Source organism: Protopterus annectens, chromosome 7.part0 (assembly GCF_019279795.1).
Source record: "Protopterus annectens isolate FY-2018-M chromosome 7.part0, PAN1.0, whole genome shotgun sequence".
Taxonomy (NCBI): domain Eukaryota; kingdom Metazoa; phylum Chordata; order Ceratodontiformes; family Protopteridae; genus Protopterus; species Protopterus annectens.
This window is the reverse complement of record NC_056739.1, coordinates 1,997,137,176-1,997,164,170: the sequence shown is the minus strand read 5'-3', so window position 1 is coordinate 1,997,164,170 and position 26,995 is coordinate 1,997,137,176. Positions and strand designations below refer to the sequence as shown.

General features: G+C 40.7%; 1 protein-coding gene across 1 annotated transcript in view; it reads left to right on the top strand.

Moving 5' to 3' along the window:
* Nucleotides 1-26,995, top strand: part of COPG1 (COPI coat complex subunit gamma 1) — a 1,279,491-nt gene that overhangs the window by 856,650 nt on the left and 395,846 nt on the right. The window contains exon 15 of the mRNA XM_044078421.1: nucleotides 16,871-16,946. Within this exon, the coding sequence (XP_043934356.1) occupies nucleotides 16,871-16,946 (76 nt within the window). The remainder of the gene's footprint in view (nucleotides 1-16,870; nucleotides 16,947-26,995) is intronic.

Here is a 26,995-nt window from a genome sequence, read left to right as displayed (position 1 = left end):
CTTTCCTGGTAATCAAATGTCAATAAATAAATAAATGGGTTGGGCATAATTTGTGGTCAGTATTTTACAAAGTATTAGGCCCGTAAGAAATGCATATAAATGAATTTTTCTTGGGACATTCAGAATATTTCCAAGCTGATTAAGGTGGACCTGTTAAAGAACATTTCAAAGCTGATAGATTTTCTTTAGTACAAATTATATAATTAAACATTCATGACATGTATATTTCCATCAAAATTCTATCAGTTCCTGGGGATGTTAATGTGTTATACATTTTTAATTTGCTTGTCAACTTTAGATATACTTATCTGTCTCCCCATCAAATGTTTATGGATGTTTTCTGTAAGAAAGTTCTATATATGCTATTGATTTTTGTCTGTACCCCAACCAGAGAAGGATATTTTAAATTATTTAAAATTGAATTTGTACTGGTATCAGTTTTATTCTTGCAATTGTCTTTAATATCTTGAATTTGCTCCTTACTTGAAAACATTTTCATCCTTCTTACCAGCCCTGTGAAGACAGTTAACAGTTTAAATGTCTGTAAAGCATTAGATGTTTTATGATAAATATTGAATTTTCATTTTCTTAACCAGATCTGAATAAAATTTCACTCATTTTTGAACATGAGCATTAGCTACATTTAATTTTTCTTGAACTTTTCTTAGTGACTCATTTCAGTCTCTTTTTATATCAGGTTACTTTTGTTTTGCCTATTATTTAAACCGTTCATCTTTAAAGAAATGAAAGACAAAATATGTGTTTAGCCTAAACAGGGACCTTTGTACCACATATATTAGACAACAGCCTTCCAGCAATAAAATATATTAAGTAATATGCACCCATTTCCTAGCTTGATGAATTTTTATCTATGACTGCATCTTGGAATGAATCAAAAGGTATGCAGCTAGACTTATAAACGTTGCATAATTCTGCTGTCAAAATATTATTTGCTACCTAAATAAACTATATAGGAATTGCTGCTGTCTTCTTTCACCTTCTGTCCCCCTCAAGTTGTATATTTGTTATAACAAAACTAGTGTTGTTATATATATCATATGGTAGAGGAAAAGTAAGCAAAGAGAAGGAAATAAGTGTAATATGCATACATTTTAACCAAATAGGAGTTGAGAATAAAGTACATAAAATAGATGAAATGCTGTATCACATAATAAGTACACATATAACCTGTAGACTTAGACAGTAAATTTCCATTTCCATATCATTTAATGAAATATTAGTTTTGTTTGATGATATTCAAGTCTAGGATTGAAAAGTGTTCTGTGCAGGTGAACTTTCAACAGATCTCTAATAGAGCGACACTTCTTTTGTGAAAGAGCTTCATCATAGTAACTGCATAGGTTAAGGTTTGCTTCTTGGCTGTTCAGCCTCTGGGGGCATATAAATGGAAAGTCTTGTGTATGAAGTGTAACATACCATATAAATTTCATGTGTTTCCCTCTGTAAGTAGAGAATCAAAGACTTTAAGAAAGAAATATGTTTAACATATTTGTATGTAAATGGATATACTACTGTGTTAAATCAAATTAAATAAGTCTGTAGATCACTACTGTCCCCCTGACAGTAGTAAATGTCCGTACACTAATTTGTCCACTAAAAATTGTAAGGTTTATGCATTTAGTACTGTGACACTCACTAAAGCTGTATGCTAACTACTTGAAGATTGTTCGATCATTGTGTTTAGAAATATTTTCCAACAGTTTAGCATATTGCAGACGCCACAGTGAAACATATCAATTTGTCTACCTTTTTGTCTCTGTCTTTTTCTCTCTATTTGTATGGGTTGTAGACAACTCACTGTAAGACCATTTCATTGCAATAAACTCTGTCAGGCAAAATATCTGAAAGCATATTTCACCAAATGACAGTTTAATTTTTTTGTTGTTGTTGTGTCTTTCGGCTTTTTCCCGGATAGGGGTCGCCACAGCGGAACTCCGGTCCGCTAATGATTGGTAGCTGATTTTTACGTGCCGAGTTACCAGCCCTGACGCACAACCTTCAACAAAGGTATGCCCATTCACTTATGTCTGCACGCAGAAGACGCTCTAGCTGAGAATCGAACCGGACAGCGTCTTACTGTGAGGCAACAACGCTACCGCAGCACCACCAGCACGGGTACATAAAATTCAAAATAACTGTAATGTGATGCAGTCAAAAATACCCAAGAGAAAGGTATTCAAAAACACTTTTTTGCAAGGGACATTCCCCCTGCACCCCCAACACTCCACGGTGGCACAACTGTGTAGTAAAATGAAAATACCACACATGGAATCACTGCCAGTGCACATGTACTAACCAGTCAGCAGCGATTATAGGTTCATAGGTAGGTACTAGGCTGTTGGCCCTAGGCCCTATATAAGCCCAGCCAAAAAGGTACCCTGCCCTTCGCCACCCAAGAAAATGATTTCCCTGTGCCCCTGTCGAGCAGAGCCCCAGAGGTGATCCCTGGGGTGAATTTCCTATTTCCCATCCAATCATCAAGATTTTTCTTAAAGTGCTAATGAGGAGCTTTGTTTGATATAGATAGGTAGTTTGTTCCAGAGTATGGGAAGTTTCTGGGACAGGAATCTATCCCTCCAGCATGTTCTGTTTATTGTGGTGACAAGGTTTAGGTCACTTATGTACAGGTTATCTCCAGCACCAGTTAAAGCTTCTTACACATCTTAAGTATTAATGCTTCTGTATTGCAAAACTACATCTAGCTATACAGCATTCAGTAAAATGGACATTCAGATAAATTGTCTTTCAGTGAAATTGACTTTTGAACATTTGTACTGACTGATCATTCATTCAAGTGAATTTGTCATTAGATAGCATTATATATAACTATATATGGATATATTTATTCATTTTAATATTCAGAAAAGGTGAAACTCGGAGACAATTAAAGAAAAAAGCTTAATGCAAGAATAATAGTAAAATCTCGCAGGTTCATAGGTTGGTACTAGGCTATCGGCCCTGGGGCCTATACAAGCCTAGCCATAACAATTCCCTGGATATTTCTTTCCACAATATTTACTTCCCTGGGCCCCTGTCTAGCAGGGCGACTGACGTGATCCCCGGGGTGAATTTCCTATCTCCCATCCAATTGTCAAGGTTCCTTTTGAAGAGGGCCAAGGAGGCGCTCTGCCCGACATGTATGGGCAGTCTTTTCCAGAGTATGGGGAGTCTCTGGGTCAGAAACCTATCCCTCCAGCATGTTTTGTTCATTGTGATGACAAGGTTTAGATCCCTGGAGCGTGTGGGTCTGAGGGATTGAGATTTCTTTAAGTGGAGCATGTCCAACAGCTCAGAGTTTGACATGGCCTTGTATGTTGAGCAGAAATCGGCTCTGAGTAGACGATCTGCCACAGAGTATAGCTGGAATTTTTTTTTAGACGGTCAGCATAGGACATCTGCTTTAGCCCTGTGATTCTTTTAGTGCAGCATTTCGGCGGCCTTTCCAGCTGTTCCAGATGTCTTGTGAGGTGCATACCAAACTGGGCATTGTACTCTATAATGGGTCTAATGAGGGATAAGTACAGTGGGACAGTGACCTCCTTTTTTCTGGATGAAAAGCCCTTCATGATGAGGTGTGCCACAAAGGATTTCCTGACTGTTGTGGCAATGTGGTTATCGAAGGTGAGACCACTGGCCACCTGTGTCCCTAAGTCTCTCATCAAACTTTCGGTGTTTAGCGTACTGCCACCTATGTGGCAAGTCATGGGTACATGTTTTTTCTCAAAGGGGATAACTATACAATGTTATGTAGTCCTATCTCGCCTTAATTCATGCTGGATGGGTTCGGAGCCGATATTTGGCTCATACTCTGCTGATACTAAAGCTCAAGAGCTTTTACTGGCTCGAGGCTAGCCCCTATCCCATGGTGCCTCACAGCAATTCCCCAGATCTCGTTTGCCACGAAAGCTTCAAGATTGTGTCTTACTGACTCATTGGCTAAGTAAAACGATTTTTTGCTATATTTAGGTTCCTACTTTTAAGAAAATCTTTTTCTCTTACACCAGTTCTTTGGTCAGTTAGGACAGAAGGTGAAACTGATGTTTTTTCATGAAAGCAGTAGTCTATGTATCTGTCTTCATTCAAATGATGCCCTCAGCCAGTCTCTGCATAAAGAATATTTAGTAGTGCCTCAGAAGTATGCAAGAATAGCAGCATGCATCATCCTTTGGAGAAGGTGATCTCTCTCATCCCTGCAATCATGGATAAATTCATCTGGCTGGCACACAAATGTATCATTTTATAGAAACAATTGCTTTGAGTTGTATATTACCAGTTTTTCAAGTTTGTACCATACCCGGGGACTGTTAAAATAGTAATAGACAGCACAACTATTGGGGTGGGACTTGCATGTATTCTGTGTACAGCTTGGGCATGGGATATTGGCCTTGAATAATTTCCTCCACTTCTAAGCTGCTTACATCCCCTCAGTCAGAATTCACTGGTGGACTTTATGTAGAGCTTCTTTTCCAGTCTGCTTGAGTTGGCAGCTAGACTGGCAAATCTTTCAGAAATTGGTACAGTAATGGGGAGTCCCAGCAATGGAATTGTTTGCCTCTTAGAATAATCAGGTAAGGAAATTTTACACACGCAGGGAAGCCGGAGCAGTAAATGCCATGTCTTCACTGCCCCTTGGGTTAAGGGACGTCTATATGCATTCTTTCCATTCCACTGCCACTCAAAAGTACTTCTGCAAGCAAGAAAAGAAGGTTAATTTTGATAGCCCACACTATGGCTAGCTTGTTTGAATGAGCATAGAAGAACTTCTGCCTCTTCTGATCCATTGAATGCTTCCTGTGTACCAATGGGGATCTCCTAGTGTGCTTACTTAAAATCAGAAAAGCCTCAACCTGGCTGCATGGACAATCTCTGCATAGTTCCCTTCATAGACTTAGATCTTCCCAGAGGTGGTCAGTTCGTGCAGAAACCAGGAAATCCATCAGTCAATAGTTGATGAAAAACTGTCTTAGCTTGATGTTCCTATAACGAAAAGAAGCAGTAGCTCTCCGTACAACTCTTATTCTCAAATACTTTGCAGACTTTTTTTGTGAAGGGTTTACTTTATGCCATATTTTAGACAATATTAGCTGTTGCAGCATGTATGCCTATGTGTCATCCTCTGTCATCCCACTGTCCAAAATACCTTTTCCTTCTCCTTGATGCATTAACTTTGTGATAGAGAAATTGACCTTTCCTCCTCCTTAGCCAATTATATCAGTACATTACAAAGTCTCTCTTGGAAGTCTCGGTTGCCGATAACTATTTCTTCTGCTAGAAAAATGTCTAAGCTGCAAACCTTTATGTGCATGGAACCTTATGCATTGTTCCATAACACAGCTAATGCCTGTTTTATGCCAGAAGTGGTCTTGACATTGTCAAATAGCTCAGCTACCAGTCTTTTATTCAAAACCATAAATCAGGGTGACATGGCAATAATGTGTACTGTGTTCACATACCAGCTGAGACATTACACTGACATGCCAAAGGAACTGAGGCAGGCTGATCAACTTTGTCTCCTTTAAGACAGTGATGCAAGTTGGACCTTTGCTCTGTCAACATATTACTTATATTCCAGGACAACTCTTTCTCTGACCATGACCCAAACTGGTTGCTTTGCCATATATCCCTCCAAGTCCTTCAACCACCTCTGTATAGCCATAGCTTACTTACCTCCACCTTCCTTCCTCATTTACATAATTCTAAAGTCTGCTTATGGTATAATTTCCAGCATCCTACCAATAAGCAAATTCTCATCCTAGGGAAATTCAAATACTAGGACCCTTGAGACATGATCTTAATCAGTGAATTCCTTATTGATCTCAGAATCCTTCAGATTGTCAATGAACCCCTTAGATTAAACACATTTTCAAACCAACACTCACTATTATATCTCGTAATTACCTTGCACTTGGCTAAAATCTCTATTGACACCCATGAATACTTCAGGTTGTCAATGAACCCCGTTAGATTAAGCACATTTTCAAACCAGCACTCACTATTATATCTCATAATTACCTTGCACTTGGCTAAAATCTCTATCGACATCCATCCATCCCTCTTTCAGTGACCAGTGTCCAATCACTTTCAGCATCTAAAGAATCACTATTAAATACTCCCCAGGATAATTTCTTTTTAGACCAAAAACACCAGACAATATTGCTACGCTTGTCTCTTTAACATTGACTAGATACCCATTTCACACATCTCCTATGTATCATTCAGGACATGTGCTTCTTGTAGTAATTTCACTACTCAAACAAAGTTAAACAGATTGGTTAACCAAAAAGCTTAACGCTCTTATAAGACATCGAGATGAGGTTTAGAAGTCCTGTGAAAGCAACTCCACCTCAGATAACAGAAATCGCTACACTTATATCACCAAACAAGCAGTCCGCAGTCACAAAGCCAAATGCCTTACAACAAAACAAACTTCCCTCTAGCACTCCGCAAAAAGGATTTGGCATGACGTAAACAACTTCAAAAATGTTTCAAGTCAAAGTAATCCCATGGTACCTTGTGCACATTCTTTTAAACAGGTTAAGCATACTATCCAAAAGCCGGGCAAGTTTTGTTTAACTGCAGTTGTACAAGCTGTGCTTTTACCTCATGTCTGGAATTAAGTTGCTGTTTGAGTAGCAGACTATTTTAGTACATTGCCATTGTGTAAGGAATTATGTTGCAGTCTTGCAGCAGCAGCTGTTTTGATGAATGTAGTGGAATTTTCTGAGCATACTCACCCTAATAGTAGATTTTTCAAAAAGCAGAATCCCTACTGAACTGTTGACTATTGCCTACCATGTTCAGCTTCAGCATCACTGACCCTCTGTCCTTGGGTCTGCTTTATTTTCATTTATTAATTTTCCCATCTCCTTTGGAGATTGATTGTGGGTACTCTCCTCACCTTACAGGCTTTTATTCCAGGACATCTGGGATAACTTTGCAGACACCACTATGGAGGGCCTGTGATTTCCCAGGGCTTACAGCATTCATTTTGTGTATTTTTTTTTTTTTCTGAAAGAACAGAAGGTGGTTGCTGTAGGCCTGCTCTGGAGCTCTCTAACAGCTCTTGCAATCTAGCCAGTGAAATGGATGTAGATGATTCTAGTGTGTACTGAATTGTGGTGCAGCAGTGCTCACGTAATTTCTGTTGTAGTGCATTTGTTTATGCTGTATTTAGTTTGAGCTTCCTTGTGATTTTAAAAGTAAAACTAAACATGAAATCATCTTGCCCAATTAATCTGTCTTTCTCTAGCATAATTTGATAGTGACTGAGAAAATAAGATATCTAATGTGATCTTAAAATGGAAAAAAAATGGCATTTTGATATAAGGAGCCCTCCTTGGTGGGTCTACATTTAAGATATCCTTCTCTGTTTTTGGCTAATTCTTTTCTGAAGTATGATGTATGGGGTGGGGGTGGGGGGGGGGGCACTGCCCTCTGCCAGTACATCATCACATTATGCAGTGCACCAGGACAGCTTGCGTAACCCCCAATTTGCAGAAATCCTTCTGTCTCCAGCAGGGTTTGATAGTCTGGTGTGAAGTCAACCACTTGGTCCTCCTTTACTAAGATTCATTGACCAAGACCTTCAGATCAGACACCTGTTTGATGTCTGGTGCTTGGCTTCCCCACCTTTAAGGAATATACTTTGATACCAGTGTTAGGCTTAGTGCAGGCATCTCGTTCTTGTAATGCCTTCAGCAGGCACACCACCATGTGCTGATACCCAATTACTTAGCACCCTCTTCATTTGTGAACAGATGCACATTAGTAATGTGCAAACACAAACAAGCTGAAGAAGTGGGTAGTAGAATTATCTGCCCCCCGTTTTGCATTCAGGGGACGAATCAAAAGATCTTTTCTCTGAAATGGATAAGGATAATGAGTATTTACAAGCATACATGCACCATTAGAAAAAAAGGCAAGTCAGATGCCTTTTGTCTGCATTCTTTTGAGTGTAAACATTTCCATAAGATTTTATTTTTTTATTAGAGAAAGTTGAACTTGATTTTAGAGGTAAAATAACAAAAAACGAACATGGAATAGTCCAAAGAGCAATCCAAAACACTTATTCACCGCAGCACAAGAAAAAACTGTTGGTTAAGTGCTTTCATCACAAAGTTACATCATCAGAACCAAGAACAGCAAACAGAAAATCCTTTTGTGTGTAAAAAAAAAAAAAAGGCACCAAACAAGTGCTAAACCCCTCCTCAAATTAAAGAGAAAGCATCCACAAAACTACTGATGCAACATCTTAAGGTATAGTGTCATTGACTGGCAGCATTTTTTACTTCAGAGGGAAATGTTTTGGCAGTTTCCCGGGTTCGAATGACACTATATCTATTTTCAGTGAGCTCAAAAGAAGAGCTAATATTTGTTAAAACTACATTTTATTAGTGTGATATTTTACATTTTATTTTGAATTTTTCTTAACTGCATTTTCTTAAGATGTTGCATCAGTAGATGTTCTTCGTGTTTCACTGTTGCAGTCATCACATTTGAGTTATACCTGCCAGGGTAGCCCTTGGCCAGCCTGAATACCAGATACTTAGCATTTCTGTGTCAATTGCTATGGCTTGAGAACTGACATAAGGTCATCAGTGGTATAAAGGAAAGCATCCGACGCCATTACATCAGTCTTTCTTGCCGTGGAGCCAGAAGCAGAAGCAGTCCACATGAATGCCGGTCGGCCGCTGCCCGAGTTTCATTTCCGAACTGAAGTTGAAGTCTTCAAAAGCTAAGTATTGTCTTGGGGATCCTTTTTTCTTGCACTAACGGATGTCAGAAAAAGTTAATAATTGTCTCGCCTGTGGAAAGCAAATACCACACCGGGACTTCCACTCTTACTGTGTCACTTCTCTAGGTCCAGACCACGACGTCCCTTGTTGTCGCTTCTGTGCTTTGTTTAACTCCAGAACTGTTCGCTGTCGGACCCTTATTGTAGCCAGATATTTCCGTTTGCAGTCCTCGAATTCCAATATGGCTTCGGTAAGCCATCCGACAGCAGATCTTCCAAAAAACGTAAAGATAAAGACAGAGACAGACCGCACAGGACCAAACCTTCCGACGATGCTTCTGTTAAGCTAGTCGTCAGTCGTCCGGAATTCAGTGAGGCGCTTTCCCAGCCCCTGTTGCCCGCTTCAGTTAATTCGCAGGCCGCCACTGAGACCATCTCTGAGTCCGGTATGCCGCAGAACTCTTCTTCATCTAAGGATCCTGCGGTCGTCTACCTTGGATGGGTCCGGAGCCGCTGTGCAGGCACCAGCTTCCGAGGAAGTCCTTCGCAACATCGAATCCCGACATAAACCGACACCTTTTTTCACAGCTACCATTCTTTCAAAAACAGCAGAGTTCCTTAGGCCCAGGGGTTGAACCACACCCAAGAAACCGACTACCCATTCTCAGGCGCCTGCTCCCTTGCCTCAGTCTCAAATGCTTAAAATGGCAGAAGACCTTATCATGCTGATTAGGGGAAGCTAAGCCACTCCCTCAAAAAGGAAAAGACATCCATCTCCAGTAGTTTTGTCTGAACAAGAGTCGGATGAATCTGATGCTTCTGACTATGAATATGTGCAGCCCGTATCCATATATGAGGATTCTGATGCAGAAGAATCCATTCCTTCAGTCTCTTCCCTAGAGGATTTTTCCTTTGGGGAACCCTGCATACCTTAAGGGAATATTTCCAATGGGAAAGTCAAGACTACCCACAGTCTAAAAAGAAACTCAGAGAGTTCCTGGACCTTACATAACACAGGCCCTTAGCCATCCCTCCAGTCCTAGATGTGGTGGATTATGTCTTACTTAAATCCAGCTTCACTCCAGGCACCCTCCCTCCTGCTCCCAGAAAAGGTCATTACTCAAGGGCCTAAAGGGATTAAAGCAACCTCAGCTAAGAATTCCACCCCCTCAGACAGGGATTCCCAAAAACACTGGACAGATGGGGTAAAAAGGTATACACCTCAGCTACTCTTGCTATCAGGGCACTAAATTGTCAGTTCCATATGCTTAAGTATCAGCAACATACTTTGGAACTCCTTAAACAAAAAATGTCCTCCTTTCCTGCATGGGCAGAATCTAAAGATTTACAGGACTTTATTCATTCTGCTGGTCAGGTAACTAAACCCACTTTGCACTGTGGTTTTGATGCTCTAGAAGCTTCTTGCAGGGCAGCAGTCACCGGATCTGTCATTAGAAGATGTGCATGGCTTAAGGAACAACCCGTGCCAGACCATGTCATATCAAAATTGTTGGATGCATCCTTGCACAAAGATACCTTGTTTGGCACAAAAGCAGAAGAGGTCTTAAAAAAGAAGGAAGAAAAAGCAAAATCTATGCAGACTGTTAAAGATTTCTTACAGGTCCAGCCCCTAAGTTCAGCAGGCATTTTCCCTCCAAGCACTGGTCCTTTCCTGCTCCGAGTAGATAGGGCCAGCCTAGGCCCCATGGAAACAGACCCTGCCCCCCAGACAGCAGCCACAGGGGTTGCACAGATCTAAGCAGTTGACTTAGCTCCATCTCAAAACCAGGGAGTTCTAAGCCACCCCCTTATTGTTAGAACTCACAATGACTTTCCCCTTCCCAACCTCGCCTCTGCCCACCTTCACATACCCCTAGGAGGAAAACTCTCCCTTCACTCAAGCACCTGGGCCACCATTACCAAGGACCAATGGGTTCTGAACATTATGTCTCAGGGGTATAAATTCTCCTTCCACACCCTTCCAACCCCAGAAGGGTTCCCAGATCTACCACCAAATCAGTGGGCAGAGGCTCAAAAGCAAATTCATTCCTTGCTCTCCTTGGGGGCAGTAGAGCACGTTCCTGCAGAGCAGATAGGCCAAGGCTTCTACTCCAGAATTTTTCTGGTGCCCAGAAAAGAGGGCACCTGGCGCCCCATCCTCGATCTATCCATTCTAAACACCTTTCTGGTGATCCCAAAATTCAAAATGCTCACCCTCCAGCAGATGCTACCCATGCTCTCCAAGGGCGCCTGGCTAGCCACCCTGGACCTAAAAGAGGCCTACCTCCCCATTCCTATCAGGGAGTCCTGCAGAAAATATCTCCACTTCAGGGCAGGCTCTCAACACTTTCAGTTGTCTGTGCCTCCCTTTGGCTTATCTGCTGCTCCCAGAGTTTTCACAAAATGCCTGGCTCTGGCCATTGCCTTTTGCAGACAATGAAATATTCAAATTTACCCCTATTTAGACGACTGCCTTATTCAGGCAGACAGCCAGGAAAAGCTGCTCAAAGACCTGGCCTTTGTAAAGGACATATTAACCTCCCTAGGGTACACAGTCAATGAAAAGAAATCCAAACAGGTACCCACCAAAAGGATAATCTTCCTTGGAGCAAGTCTGGACACAGTATCCCAGATAGCATGCCTTACACCAGAGAAACAAATGTTCCTATCAGCTTACTTCTCTCAACTGGCCACCAGGCCCTAGCTTTCTGCAAGGAAAATCCTGCAAGCCCTGGGGTTCATGGCCTCTTGCATACTCCTCATTCCGTATGCCAGACTGCATATGAGGAAACTTCAGTGGTACCTAAAGAGCCTTTGGTGTCAACACTCTCAAGATCTGGAAACTCTTCTGCCTATTATGCCTTGCCTGAGGAAAGAATTATTTTGGTGGGCAACTTCCTGCTCCCACAACTAGGGACTGCCCTTCTCCCCACACCCTGCCACCCAGACCCTCACCACAGACACATCAGACTACACTTGGGGTGCACACCTGGACGGCAAGTGCATACAGGACCAATGGAAACCCCAGCAATTCCCCCTGCACATAAATCAAAAAGAGATGATGGAGATGATGGCTGTGCAACAGGCCTTGATAGCTTTCAAACCCCTTCTCTCTCCAGGGGTTCTCCTGTTCAAAACAGACAACACCACTGTGATATGGTACATCAACAAGCAGGGAGGGACTCACTCCTACCTGCTGTGCAGGCTGGCCATGACCCATTTCAGCATTTGCATTTTAACTTTGATATACTAATCAAGTTTATGATCATGTGACTGATTAAATCACATGATGTGTTATGTAAGAGGTGCAGTTCTTTTGAAATGGTTTATTCTGAAGTCTGATTGTTGGGACAAAACTGTTCAATAAACCCCATGATAAAGTTCATACTACTAATCACTCTTCCTCTGTACTAGTATGAAAATCCCTCTGGTCACATATAAAATCCATACCATCCTATCCAAAGTTTCATTCAGAATTAAAAATCTTCCCTCAATTTTGAGAGCATTTCCACTGTGAATCAAGGATCACCTAAAACACAAACTGCATAAAGCCCTTCCAAAAACTTTGTCAAATCAGTTGTACCCAGAAAACAACATATCCCATGATTTTCTTATATTTCTTCTCTCTTTCCATCTCACTCACCTTTTTTACCCCCCCCCCCCCATATGTATTCTGTAGTTTGGTTGTTGCTAGATACAATTTATATAGTTAAGTTTTAGGACTGGATGGCTATATTTTTTGTCAGGAAGGTTGAATCCAAGAGTGGTTTGGGATAGCATTAAGCTATTCAAAGACAGAGGGCAGCAGTTCCAAATATACCTTGTCCTTACCAACCTAAGCCCTGCTTGTACCTCTCTCCATAACTTTTCATCTTTGGTTAAATCTGACCACAAGTCAGTCATTTCTGTAAGGTCTAATAGTACCACTGCACCTCCAAATGAAACCTTCTTTAGGGACACCTCCATAGTAAACCTGCTTTAGGTTATAGAATACGACCTGTGCAAAATTCCCCACAATGCCCTTCAAATGATCCCAGCTGAGAGGGCTGCTGCATTCACCTCTGTCTTTTACCAGCACCTAAATGGCTGCATACAAAAGTTAGTACCCATCCACTGTAAATATAAAGGTAAATTCAGGAATTAACCTCCTGGTGTAACTCTCGTATTAATAAACTGTGTAACAATTGAAGAAAAATAATGAAAAATTGCAAGAAATCCTTATGCCTTGTCTCAGGACCACACTGAAACATGCCATGAAAAAATAAAAGCACTTAAGACTGCCACAGATACCAAAGGAAATTAGAAATATTTTATCACTTATATCAGAAAATTAAGGAACAATGTCCAACAATGCATTTGAGGTCGTCCATATCATCTCACAAGGATATGCCCAATATGTTAGCAGGCAACTTTAGTGCTAATTTTATCCCATCTACTTATTTTGTTATCTGTAGTATACCTGAAAATTTATTTTTTCCTAAAACATCTAAGATATAATCTTACAATCCAACCATCTACTTAAACTGTTCAACCTCAGCCTATCTACAGGGTTTGTGGCCAATGCCTGGAGAACAGCCACTGTAACTCCCCTTTATAAGGGTGGCCCCTCTATATATCTGGTTTAATTTTAGGCCCATCAGCTTCACTTGCCTTGTATGCAAAATCATGGAATATATCCTAGCAGAACTATCAGGTTTGCTGATGACATGACTGTAAGCTAGGCACTGTTATCCATTGATACTAAACATGTCCAGCAAGGGCTGGATTATGCATATATCTGATGTACCAAAAATTGTTTTATGCTAAATGCAAAAAAGTACAGCATAGTAGAGTTTAGGAAAAAGATGCTCCTACCTCATGTGCTATAAATGGTACATATTTTCAGACTAATATGGACAAAAAAGTTCTGGGTATTTTTATGGTAACTGTCATCCAAATATCTCGTTTCCACCATAGTCAGAAAATCCTTGTATCTAATGGAATTCATTTCCAAGGGGAATATATTCAGGATCCAAAGAAGTCATCCTACCACTGTACTCCTCCTTTGTCAGACCCATCATTGAATAAAGTGCTCTGTTATGTACAATTCCAAGAGTATCACTCAACTGGAAAGGTTCCAGTCTAATCAAGAAGATTAAATGCCTTAAATCCTTCAACTATCCTAATAGATTAGCAAGACTCTTCTTGCACTCTTTGCCCTTGTACTCTTTGCTATCTGTTCTGGGGTGACCAGAGTCTCACTGTTTGAAAGATGAAACACACAGTCCTGTCTGACTTCCCCTTTCTTCACAAAACCAGTGACTCTACAGGTACCCACACACTAAAGACCTAGATCTGCACCAACAAATAACTCATTGGAGGGCTGTGCTCCTAACTGAAGGTATTCCCAGCCTACAGAATGTTACCAAGTCAAGCAAAGTACTGTTTTTGTCTACCTTCAGGGCTAGTCTTGATGCTTGGATGGGTAGACACAAACTTACACAAGGGTTATCAAGTACAGCCTTGATTAGTTTGGGAGATGAGCAGTATTATATACTTGAAAAGGGTGTCAGGAACGTTTGTGTATCTACTCAAAGGTACATATGGTGAGGCATCTTATGGTCTCAGGATGGCTCACCTTGTGTTATTCCTGTGTTCCTACCATTGGTAATAGCTGCTGAACAAGTCATTATACTTCTAGGCAGAAAGAAATGTGGTAGAGATTTTCTTGTTTGAGAAATACAGATTTAGTAGTTACATTCAGGATGATACCAGGAGAGGCTAATACTATCAGTATTGGAGAGACTACAATGAAAAACAAATCTTACCATTAAAATGGTTTCCAAGTGTTCTGTCCTTTGTCAAAAAAGAGGATAGGAGAAAGAAACTGTTTAGGATAGCCTTTTATATAGAGGATTATGACTGAGCCACTTGTCATAACCTACTTATGTGTTTGAGACATGGATGCCAAGAAATTCAAATCAGAATTCTTTGTAGTGCCTGGAACTTTATCTCCTCCATGTACTACTTGTTAAAGGGAGAAAAATCGCTAAGTGTTTTCCCATCTTTCAGAGCCATAAAACACTAAGCAAGCACTGTCAGGAGAGGTAGTGTAACACAGTCCATTATGTTTACACTTACCTTTCATACTGTCAACTGTGTAGATTTTCATAGGACATCCAAATTATTGCTTCATGTTTTTAGTCTGTTCCTCATAAAATCTGTGGTTTTCAGAGAAACCACTGAGGCTTGAAGTCACTAAATAATAGGATACATTTGAGTTTGAGTTCGTGGATGCTAAAACATCCTGTTATTCTAGCAACTAAGTTTGAGGAAGTTGGGACACATTACCTGTACGGACAGCAGGCAAAAACAAATATTTTGTTTTATTGCTGTCATTTGCTGGACATTACTGGTAGATTTTACTGCCTAGCGCTACACTCAACCTTCACAAACAACTTTAGCAGGGGGTGCTTAACAGTTGTTAAGGTTGGATCACACAGCCCTCTGGTGTTGAACTGGTTTGTCTTTTTCCGAATATCAGAACGTAATCACTGCAGTCCATACACAGCAATTTGTCTTGGCAGGAATCTCAGGAGAGATTTTGCTTTGTCTCAGGGAGAGCAACTTTAATTTCTTGCATTATTTCAAAGTATATAACACTGAAGGGTTTAAAGAAACATGAGCAGAACTGGTTAAATGGATAATAGAAATTGAACAGGAACAGCAGTAGTCAGTGTCTTATTTGTAGAGTATATAGAGATTTAAATGTAATTGAGACAGGTATTAGGCATGAAAATAGGGTGGGAGGAGTATTTAAATAAAACAGTTGAAAATCAATGATGGGGCAAACGTGTAGAGTACAAGTGGCAACATCATCTCAAATGTTTTAAGATTTTTAGGTGGAAATTCAAAGGAAATAAATTACACTTCCTCAACCTCAAACCACATAAATTAACTGCTCCAAGGTCAATGAACGCTCCAAACAATTTATTCCTCGTAAAAACAAGATACAAGAACAGGTATTCTACTTGGTCTCTTCATTACATACCACTACACCGACTGTGTATCCCATTCCTTCGGAGTGGTAGTGGTGTAATTACTCTTTCTGGTTATTGGTTTTAGGTGGAAATGCCACCACATCTATTTGTATACAACAGCAAGACTAGCAAAAATATTTCCAATTCTAGAGAATACATGCTGGTGGTGTCAGATATAAAAAGTGACTGGTTTCACATTTTTGTCTTGCCATTCATTGTGTTTTTTCAGGATTTGCTGAATGTGGTTGATGAGGTTCTGGAACTGGAACTGCTGCTTTCCAATATCTTTGTTTCATGGAAATATATAAAGTACAGTTGTTGCCAACATACACTGTTTCATTGTTATGGATTATGTGGCTGACTAAAAAAGGCAATCACATGGAGATAGAAATCACAAGCCATTCTGGAAGTCCACTTAAGGGGATGTTAGAAGACATGATCGAGGATGAGGAAAGGATGGTTGGTACTAGTGGCAAAAATTATGCTGAATAATTGGCTTCTGCAGATGCAATTTCTAACTAATAGATTGGCCTGAGGTGGTGGTTGTTAAGAAAGTTAACAGCGAAGAGAGTATGCATTTCTGTATTATCTCATATTACTCTCATTCCTTACCCTTCTGCATAGTTGCAGGGTGAAATTTCATTAAGGTTAGTTAGGATTAAAAAATTAACAACACAATTCTGCATGTTTGGTTTCGAAACACAAATGCACTTAGGGAGTGTGTTTCCTTCAACGTATACAAGTATGGTAAAGATATGTTTGACTGTCTGCTGGTGCTTTTGAAAATGTAAAACAAAAACAAAAGCTATTGAAGATTGGATGCAGTTTTATTGTATTATTTTCTATTAAGTTGTTTATAACTTAAAAAAAAAGTTTTTGGAAGTATACCCCACTTTAGGTCCCATTTATTTGCATCCGTGTTTATGTTACAGAAAGTACTACAGTAGTATTAGGAACCAGTGGAATTTTTGTTTCGACTGACTTGGAACTGCAGTACCTGGTTGATGTACTTCAGCTTTACAGAAAAAAAAAACACATTTCATTTAGTTTATTCTGTAAAATGTATAACATGTATATGCTTTTTTTTTCTTGACAGCTGCTGTGAGTGCCCTAGCTAAGTTTGGAGCTCAAAATGAAGATATGTTGCCCAGTATCTCAGTACTTCTGAAAAGGTAAGTGATAAGATTGCAAAAACGTCACAAAGGAAATAAATTATTGTTGCTCATCATTTGATCACTGCTGCAATTAGCTTTAGCTAAATGGGATATGTCCTGCATGGGATGTAGTAGTTGACCATCTCCAGAACGTAAAGATCATGTGCAAAGTTTTCTGTTACCATTTCTTTTTGCTGTAATTATGTAAAAAATATATGAAGAGGATCACCAAAGGAACATTGCAGCACTAAATCCAGAAAATTTATTGAAAAAAGTTAAGCGCTTTTGTCAAAATCACAATGCTTTAAGCATATAAAGGTACACCCGACACATTATTTTAAATTTTTCGTACTTTGAACAAGTAGACCTGGGTCCACGAGGGGGGCCAGACGATGACTTCCTTGAATATTTAGAGCTCAAGTGGCAGATTAAATTAAATGCATGTCAACCACTTGGGCTCAAAGACAAGTTATCCATTAGTTCTGTATTAAAACTAAAATCAGCTTTTTTATGTGATTTTATTCAAGGTCTGTGTTTTAAATCATACTTCAATACATAATACATTAATGTCTATGTGGTTGGTAGGTGGCAATTGATGTGCTGTAGTGGGCAGTTACTGTGATTATGTGGTACTGTCTTTTTAAATTGCTTTATTTTACAGGAAATTATGTTTGCTTTGACAACCAATGGCTGTAAGGGTTAGGGTATTTAAATATGGTATGTTTTGTATGTTCTTCTTCTGATGAAGTCTTGTGATTTTGACGAAAGCACTTAACTTTTTTCAATAAATGTTCTGGATTTAGTGCTGCAGTGTTCCTTTGGTGATCTTCTTCATATATTTTTACTTGGTTTTGGTGTTCATTATTTCTAAGTTTGTTTTTGCTGTAATTATGTAAAGTGAGCTTTCTGGTTATAAAATAAACAGATTTTACTTAAATTACTTCAGTGAACCTATGCTAGTATGGTAAACTTCTGTTTGCACAACCCCCCAGTGTCATGTCTTCACTGGTGAGGTTGGACCACAAAGATGCCTCCTTCGAAATAAAAATCATACAGTTTGTTAACTGTAGCAGATAGGCATTATTCCAAAGCAAACTGCATCTTATTAAGCGATGATTTGTCAAAATTCAGTGTTCCTCTTAACCCCGAGTACACAACACCCTTTGTGGAATTGTTCACAATGACCCTGTACAACCTTGTAAATTGCTGTATAGAGGCTGCTGTACCTACTAGAAGTAAGCCAAAAACAAACTTTAAAAAACAAATCACACTGGTGGAATCCTAATCTTAATAGGATATATAACAAAAGGAAAAAGTGAAGGGTAAAATCAGAAAGAGCACCTTCTGTAATGACAAGAGCTCTCTAATTAAACTAAACAGGAAACATAGAAGACTAATTAGGTCCAACAAGACCAATTATAAGGTCAAGATAGCCACACAGGGTAAAGACCACAAGACCTTTTACAGTTATGTCTATAACCTTAAAGGCCGTACACATAAGTATGCCAAACTGGTGTTTAGCAGTGCCACTTTCATTGAACAGAGTGACAGCAAATTTGCTGGTTGACAACTCCACCCCCCCCCACTCCCCACATGATATATCTACTAACATAACACTCCTCCCAACTAATAACAGGGAGCAGGTCTTGGTGGCGGTCACTAAGGCCAAAAACACAGCCCCAGTGGGCCCCAACAATATCCTGGGATGCCTTCTAAATAGTTTGAAACATAACCAGTTAGGATCAGTTGAATCACAGCCTCAAAATGGGCTTTGTACCACAAGAGTGGACCATCAGCCAAGCTTGAAAACTATACAGCCCAATTAATCTGACTAGTCTAGTATGTAATGCCATGGAACTTATCATGGAAATAATCAACAAAGACATAGGCAACCAAGGTCATGATAACCAAATTTGACAAACTCCCCAAACTGAGCATAAACCCCTACATAACTCACCAGGCTAATGTCAAAGGCCTCTGGCGGATCATGTGTACAGGTGACTGCAAAAGTGTAATGAGAGAGGTAAACTGCTTCAAAGAATCTATGATTTTTCATCTTTCCTTATCAAAGTTTTTCAAGGGGTATGTAATGCTTATCCCTACAACCCTTTTCAGAAATTACAATGCAGTGACAGGAAGGTTTGAAAAAGCTATCTTAGATTCCCCATGACACAAACATCTTACAAGAGGGTCTAACAGAGACAAATGACTAATGCTAAAGTCATGTATTAAAACTCAGTGCCAAGAAAAGTATTATTACTTTATTGATAAGACACCCCTAAGAAATTACCCCGGTAATCAGGGATCTGGGAACATATGTAGGCAGTAATCTGGCCTTTGGCCATCATGTAATCTGTATTGCCATTGAAAGACAAAAAAAAAAATGTTTCTTCTTTTGCCATATTGCACTGTCTATGATGTATATTATGCATGTGATTTCCCTGTCTGTAAAAAAAATTTCTCTTGTATTTTACCTTTTACATTGTGTAACCTATTGTATTCACAACTGCTTGTGGAGCTTTTCTCCCCGGGCCTCCATTGAAAATGGGCACTTCTTGGCCCAGTGGACTTCCCTGGTAATCAGACTAAAAATAAAAATAAATAAAATAAATGTGGCCAGATTAGTAAGAAAATCATTCCAGCTTACAAGTAAGGTCATGGCATCCAGGTCCAAGGAAGGTGTGGTGCCAGTTTATTCAGCCATTATCAGACCCATCATTGAGTATAATGCCCCTTTTGGTATGTACCTGACCAGACATATGCAACAGTCAGAATGCCCACAAAGGTTCTTTATCAGGAGAATCCAGGGTGTAAACACATTGTCCTTTACAGATCACCTTAAAGACTTGTCTGTATACACAGTATTCTACAGGTTACTGAGAATCCGTCTGTGCCTGACATACAAGGCATCATTGGATCCACCTATTTTGTACATCTGCAAAATGAACAGCAACAGAACCACTAAATCCAAGATTTTAAATTTTGTTTGTGACATAAATAGGACATTGCTGAAAGAGATGTCTCAGGGGATCCCCATGCTCTGAAGCAGGCTCCCCATCTATTTGAAACATGGTCTGTCCTAACCTTATTCATGCGTAAGCTTGATGAGTGGATGGGAAATTGGAAATTCACCCCGGGTCTGGGCCCCATGTCTCTAACAGAGGCAGACAGTAATGCCCAAACTAACATATTCCTCCCAAAACCCCTCTTCAAGGCCCTAGCAGTCACTAGCCAAGTATATACCTATAGACCTATAAGAAATCAGATGGGTTGTATAAAGTTCTCTGTCTTAAAAGTTTTTCTACACTAATCCCAGATCAGATCCAGCAACCATTGATTTAGTGAACCCAGCTGCTGTTAAACGTGTGGCTAATACCAATCCTTCCCTTTCTAACAAGGATAGGAAATCTTTTGATAGATTTGGGGAGAAAAGTGCATTCTTCTGCAACGCTTACTAGAATTTTCATCTGCCACACTTTAATTCTTGTCTCTTTTGAGAACATGAGGAATATTATGGCGTCTGTTTCTTCATCTGAAGTAAAAACTTCTTTGTGTAGCATAATTGTTGCATGTTTCATGTGTTTACCCAGTATTTGAAAATGTGCTTATGATTTTTTGTTCATAGGTAGATACTAGGCTATCGGCCCTAGGGCCTATACAAGCCTAGCCAAAAAAGTACCCTGGCTTTCACCACCCAAGAAAATTATTTTCCTGTGCCCCTGTCGAGTAGAGCCACAAAGGTGATCCCCGGGGTGAATTTCCTATTTCCCATCCAGTCATCAAGATTTTTCTTGAAGAGTGCTAATGAGGAGCTTTGTTTGATATAGATAGGTAGTTTGTTCTAGACTATGGGAAGTCTCTGGGACAGGAATCTGTCCCTCCAGCATGTTCTGTTTATTGTGGTGACAAGGTTTAGGTCCCTAGAGTGTATAGCTCGGAGAGATTGGGATTTCTTTAAGTGGAGCATGTCCAACAGCTCTGGGTTTGACATAGCTTTGTATGTTAGGCAGAGATCACCTCTGAGTAGGCGATAAGCGACAAAGTAAAGCTGGAGTTTTTTGAGACGGTCTGAGCAGAGCATCTGTTTGCAGCCGGTAATCCTCTTTGTGAGGTACTTCTGCGGCCTTTCCAGTTGTTGTAGATGTCTTGTGAGGTACATACCAAAAGGGGTGCTGTACTCTATAATGGGTCTAATGAGTGACGAGTAGAGGGGAACAATGGCCTCTCTTTTCCTGGATGCGAAACCTTTTGTGATGAGGTGTGCCACGTAGAAGGATTTCCTGAGTACTGTGGTGATGTGATTATCAAAGGAGAGATTATTGTCCACCTGTGTCCCAAGGTCTCATCACACTTTCGGTGTTAAGTAGACTACCACCTATGTGGTAGCTCATGGGTACAGAGTTTTTACCAAAGGGGATGACAATGCACTTTTTGGCATTGAGCTTGTGGCCATGACTTTGACACCAGGCATCTATCTCAGTGAGGCCCTTTTGTAGAATGTCCACATCGTTAGGAATTTCAGTTATGGCTCCTAGTTTGCAGTCATCTGTGAACTTTGTTAGCCAAAGACCTTCTGTGTTAGTCTGTACTTCAGAAAAGTAGATACCAAACAGGAGAGGGCCCAGGACTGAACCCTGTGGTACTCTACTTGTCACTGTTCTGAAGTCGGATTTGGAGTCTGCTACTTTCACAGTGTGGGTTCTGTCAAGTGAGCCAGTTGGCAACCCATCTTGTGACATAGGGATTTATACCTAGTTTAGTGAGTTTATCTATAATTCCAGAGTGGGGGGTGGTGTCAAAAGCCTTGGCGAGATCTAGATAGGCTGTGTGAACCACCTTACCCTCGTCTATGGCTTTGGTGACTGCTTCAAAGAAGTCTGTCAGGTTTAGGAGACATGATCTGCCTTTTACAAACCCGAACTGGGTGGGGTCCAGAGTTTGGAGATTATCAGTGTCTTTGTTTATAAGTTCCATGATGGTACATTCCATGGCCTTGCAGACCAGGCTTGTTAGACTAATGGGGTGGTAGTTTCCGGGGTCCGTGATGGCTCCCCCTTTGTGGACTGGGATAACCGTCACTGTGCACCATTCAGTGGGCACAAAGCCTGAGGTAAGGCTATGATTGAACATGGTGCTTAGGTGGGGTGACGGTTCATTCTGAAGTTCATGTAGAACACAGTCTGGGATGTTGTCAGGTTGCATGGATGCTGTGTTCTTGGCTTTAGAGAGTGTTTTTTACCTGTGCAGCTGTGATTACAGGAACTTTACATTCTTCCAATATAGAGGTGGGGGGAGGTAAAGTTAGCACTGAACCTATCTGCCAGGATGTTGGCAATATCAGTTGGTTCTGTATAATTAGTGCCATTGTGCTGTAACTCAGAGCAAATCTGAGTGTTGCCATTCAGATTGTTGACATAACTCTGGAATGCTTTGTGGTTGTCTTTAGAATCAGTGGTGATTTTGTTTTCGTAACTAGCTTTGGAGGATTTTATGAGGGATCTTGGCTTCTTACTGAGGCTGACCAGGGAGTTCCTCCAATCATGGGATTTTACTCTTTTTTGCAACAGTTTCTTTCTTCTGTTGTAGAGTGTTTATGGCAGGGGACCACCAAATTGCCTTCCTTTTTTTGGAGGATAACATCTTGGTTCTGTTAGGGATATCACGATCTATGCACTCGTGTAAGTGCTTATAAAGTGCATTCGTGTAGGATTCAGCAGTCGTACCTCTGTTGTCCGCCTGCATGGGTGTCGTGAAGTTTACCACTTCTGTCTTAAGAAGTGTGAAGTTGGCTTTGGAGAAATTTTTTATGGTGGTTTCCCTAATGGGGGGTGGGGGCAAGATGTGGATGTCTAGGCTGATTAGCTTGTGGTCGGATCTGACCAACGAGGAATTGACCTCTGGTGTGGAACACCGGTCGCACATGTTGGTAATGACCAGGTCTAGGATATTGCTGCCCCCGGTGGGGGTGTGGATAAGTTGATCCAAGGCGTTGGAATTTATGAATTCCAGAAAACGTTCAGCAAAAGAGTTGGTACATGAGTAGTTTTCCCAGTTAATGGTGGGGTAGTTGAAATCTCCCATTATTAGGGTGTTGGGTTATACCCTAATATTTTCCAGTGTATCAAGAAATGAGGAGTGCTAATCTTGGGGCATGGTTGAGGATCTGTAGCAAGTTGCAATTTGGATTGCGGTCTTGCCCAGAGTTAGTTGCACTTGGATAATCTCGTATGCATTATGCTGAGCAATTAACCTGGAGGTGTAGATATCCTTAATGAATATGGACATGCGTCCACCTTTAGTGTTTCGGTCCGGATTAGGTGGCCGAAAGATGTGGTATGAATTATAGCCTGGTAATGCAGGGGTGCTCTCTGGAGCCTTGATCCAGGTCTCTGTCACTGCACAGATGTTGATGTTCCCCATTTTAAGGAGTGCCTCGAGTGAATGCATTTTGAGGTTTAGACTTCTAGTATTGAGTAGCATTACCCTCAGATTTTGCTTGCTTGTACCTGTTACGGTGGTGAATTTGTCATTTGAACCTTGCCTAAAAAAGGCACTATAGGGGTGGCAAAAGCCTTAGCCAATATCCGGAATCCCAATGGTGACGGGTGTAGGCCATCTCTGGCAACGCATCATGGTGTGTTGATCATGTCATCCCAGGCAGATACTGGATCTCCTTAGAATGACACCAGAAGCTTAGCCAATTGTTGAAGTCAATCATTTTGTCCTTGTACTGTGGTATCATTCTGGGTGATGGCAGGATGCTACTCAGGGCTAGGGTCATACCTGCCTGGGCTACAAGATCAGAGAACTCCTGCATGTCTGTTTTCATGTGGTCCAGGGAGGTAAGTCTCAGGTCATTCACACCAACATGGACAGTGACAGAGTCTTATTTGTACTTGTTGTGGAGTGACCTGAGTGCATGCGTTATGTGGCGGATCCTGGTACCCGACAGGCAGCTGACAGTAACTTTCTCCTTGTTTAGCCTAGTGAGTGGAACATCAGTGTGCCTGACTATAGAGTCACCTATGACTAGAGTGTTGGGTAGTTGTTATGCTTCATGGGCTGTGGTTGCGTAGCACACTGAGTTTGTGGGCTATGTGTCATTTGGGTTGTGTTGTGGGGTGGAGGTTGCTTCTGTTTCTGCTTTGGAGGTCTCTGTTGCTTGAGCAGATTTTTATTGAGATCCTCCACGAATGTAGGTGTGAGTTTTGTGTTGCTATGTGTGTGTTTTGGTGGTGTAGGTTTTGAGGGACTATGTGATAAGTGTGGTGTGGTACAAGTTCTCCTCTTGATTGTCTAGTCCAGTCTTGGGTGAAGAGAGCTTTGCTTCCAGTTTGGCTATATAAGTGCATCTCTCACAGGTTGTAGTGTTGGGTGGTAGGAGGAGAGGGTTGTCTATGTACATGAGGCAATTGCTGCATTGCCACAAGATGCCAGATTCATCAGGTAGACAGGAAAAAACACCAGGAGCTGACCCTTAAACATGCCTGGACAGGTGCTTATTTATTAAGTACTTAAAAACTGTTTTCATCTAGACAAGAGAGGAAAGTTGAGTGCTGTACTAATTTGTAGCTTATTTAGTACTTACAACGTGTTCTGGCACGCCCTTTCACGCATGTCTTTCCCCGCGGTCTAGTGGCCTCCGAAAGACATGCGTGAATAGGCGTGCCTTTGCTGAAGGTTGTGCATCGGGCTGGCAACTCGGCACCATAAAAATCTACTGCCAATCATTAGTGGACCGGAGTTCCGCTGTGGAGACCCCTAACCGGGAAAAGCCAAACAACGAGTTCTGAACAAGTGCTGAGCTCAAAGAAACAGATATGAGTGCTAAAACTAAAAAAATGCCTAGTTCTAAGGGAATATTTGAAGAGCTGACTTTATGGCGCCGGCAGTACTTTAACCATGTTGCCACTACCACTCTCATGAGGAGATTTGCTTGGTTGCATACTCAGTACTCAAAACCTTCCAGAAAATATCAAAGCTGAAATGTTTGAGTTTTCCCTTATTTACAGAGTGTTTGGACACTTTGCTACAGATGTCCTTAAAAAGTGTAATGGGGGAGGTAATCTGATTCAAGGAATCTATGCTTTTTCAGCCTTCCTTTTCAAAGGGTATTTAATGTTATCCCTACAAACCTTTACAAAAAGCAATATAAACAATCACAGCAAGCAGCTTATAAGCAAACGTTTAAAAAGGGGTCTATATAATAACAGCAAACGCTGTTATGTCAAACTCAAATGTCCGAAATCTGAAAACAGAGAAGAAACGGATCAGCAAATTTTTTCCCAGGGAAAAAGAAGTATACAGTCAAAATTAAGTGGGGGGCTATGCGCCCCACACACCCCCAACTTAAATCTACTAACTCCAAGATTGCACCACAGTGGAGAAAACAGCAAAGCCCAGAGAATGGCCCAGCGAATTTTTTTCCCTGGAAAATATTCACTGATCTGTTCCTTCTCTGTTTTCAGCTTTCGGACTTTGAAGTTCAATATGTCAGCATTCGCTAGTTTTAGCATTTGCTGATGTGATATAGACCCTTTAAAATGCAGTGACAAGAAGGTTTGAAAAAGGAAGAAGGAACTCCATACAGAAAAAAGTACATCCTAACAAGTTCATAAGCATGTACTAGGTAGCTGCCCTCATGCGCTGTTTAAGCATTTTCCCCTCAAAAGCTGCAAATTAAACCTTGCACCTTATTTCTGTGAGGTAAACACCTTAACCATTATGCCAGCTTCCAACCCTATAATTTATCCTAGGCTATCAATCTGCAGACTATCACAAGCCTAGCCATTAACCAGAGGTCAGAAACAAACTTTGTATCTGTGAGGTTAAGACCTTAACCATTATGTCAACCCTCTGAATGGCCATCTGCAAGTCTCACCTCCCCCCTTCAATCCTGGCAAGTTCTTAATCCTTCCAAAAAGTCTGAACCTCCATTTCTTTCTTTAGCAAGTTTCAGACAGATTGGTTCTGAAAGCAATCCATCAAGGTTACACTTTGGCAGTGTTTGCATCCTTTTCAATGGATTTTTTCACATCTGCAAGACCAGCTCCTCTTTTCCCTTCTTTCATTCAGTAACTGTTGTCTTGCAGGGATGACAGAAGCTGTCCTTCCTCCTCCTCAATTAGGAGAAGGGTTTTTATTCAAGAATGTTTCTGGTTCTAAACAAATTAGATTTTTTGCAGACAGTTCTGGATCAGCTTTTTTTTTCTAGACCTGTTTGTGATGGTGCCCAAATTCAAAATGTTATCCCTTCATAACTTATTACCCCTTATTACACATTTGAGTTTTCTTGTAATCTTAGATATAAAAGATGTAAATCATCACATTGTTGAAGATCCAGATTTCAGACATTTCAAGGTTTTGTGTGTCTTGGTCATATTATCAGATGTCCTTCTTTATTACTGTTTCAGTATTCTTTACAGAAGGGATTTCCTGCCCAGGATAGCCATATGTCCAGACAGTATACCAAAATCTTTAACTCTTATAGACACTGTACATCACACATATGCCTCCTGTGTAGGGCATAAAGGTGATATATGGGCACAAATACTCAGAAATTCTTTGCTGCCAGTCCAAACACCATTATTGAACATTGATCTGAACAACATTCTGCTGTGTTGGTTACCAGGCCATTTTCAGATAAGTGTCTGGTTGGAGTTTCTTCTCTATTTTTCCTTGCTTACTTATGTTCATGTCATCCAGGAAGGGAAAATGTCAGTGGGAAGCAGATTCCCTATAAGGAACGTCACAACCAGTGTCTTTTTTGCCCGGGTGCTTCCTACAACCAAATTTGGTGCTCTTTCTGTTGAGCATTTGTCCCTACGACCCTCCTTAGTTTATCTTCTCTTTCCGTATACTGGAGAACCAGCATCTCAAATTGTTGACTCGGGGTGTTATGGTGGAATCCTCCTGTCCTGAGGGACAGCTGCCTTCTGAGAAGAAGGTAAAGAAGACTAGGCCTGAACCTATTGCTGTCCAAGAGCCACCACTGGAGATCTGTGTATAAGTAAGTGAAAGCCCTGAAGATCGTCTAGTGCTTGCATTGGATTTTTCTGCCGCAACCT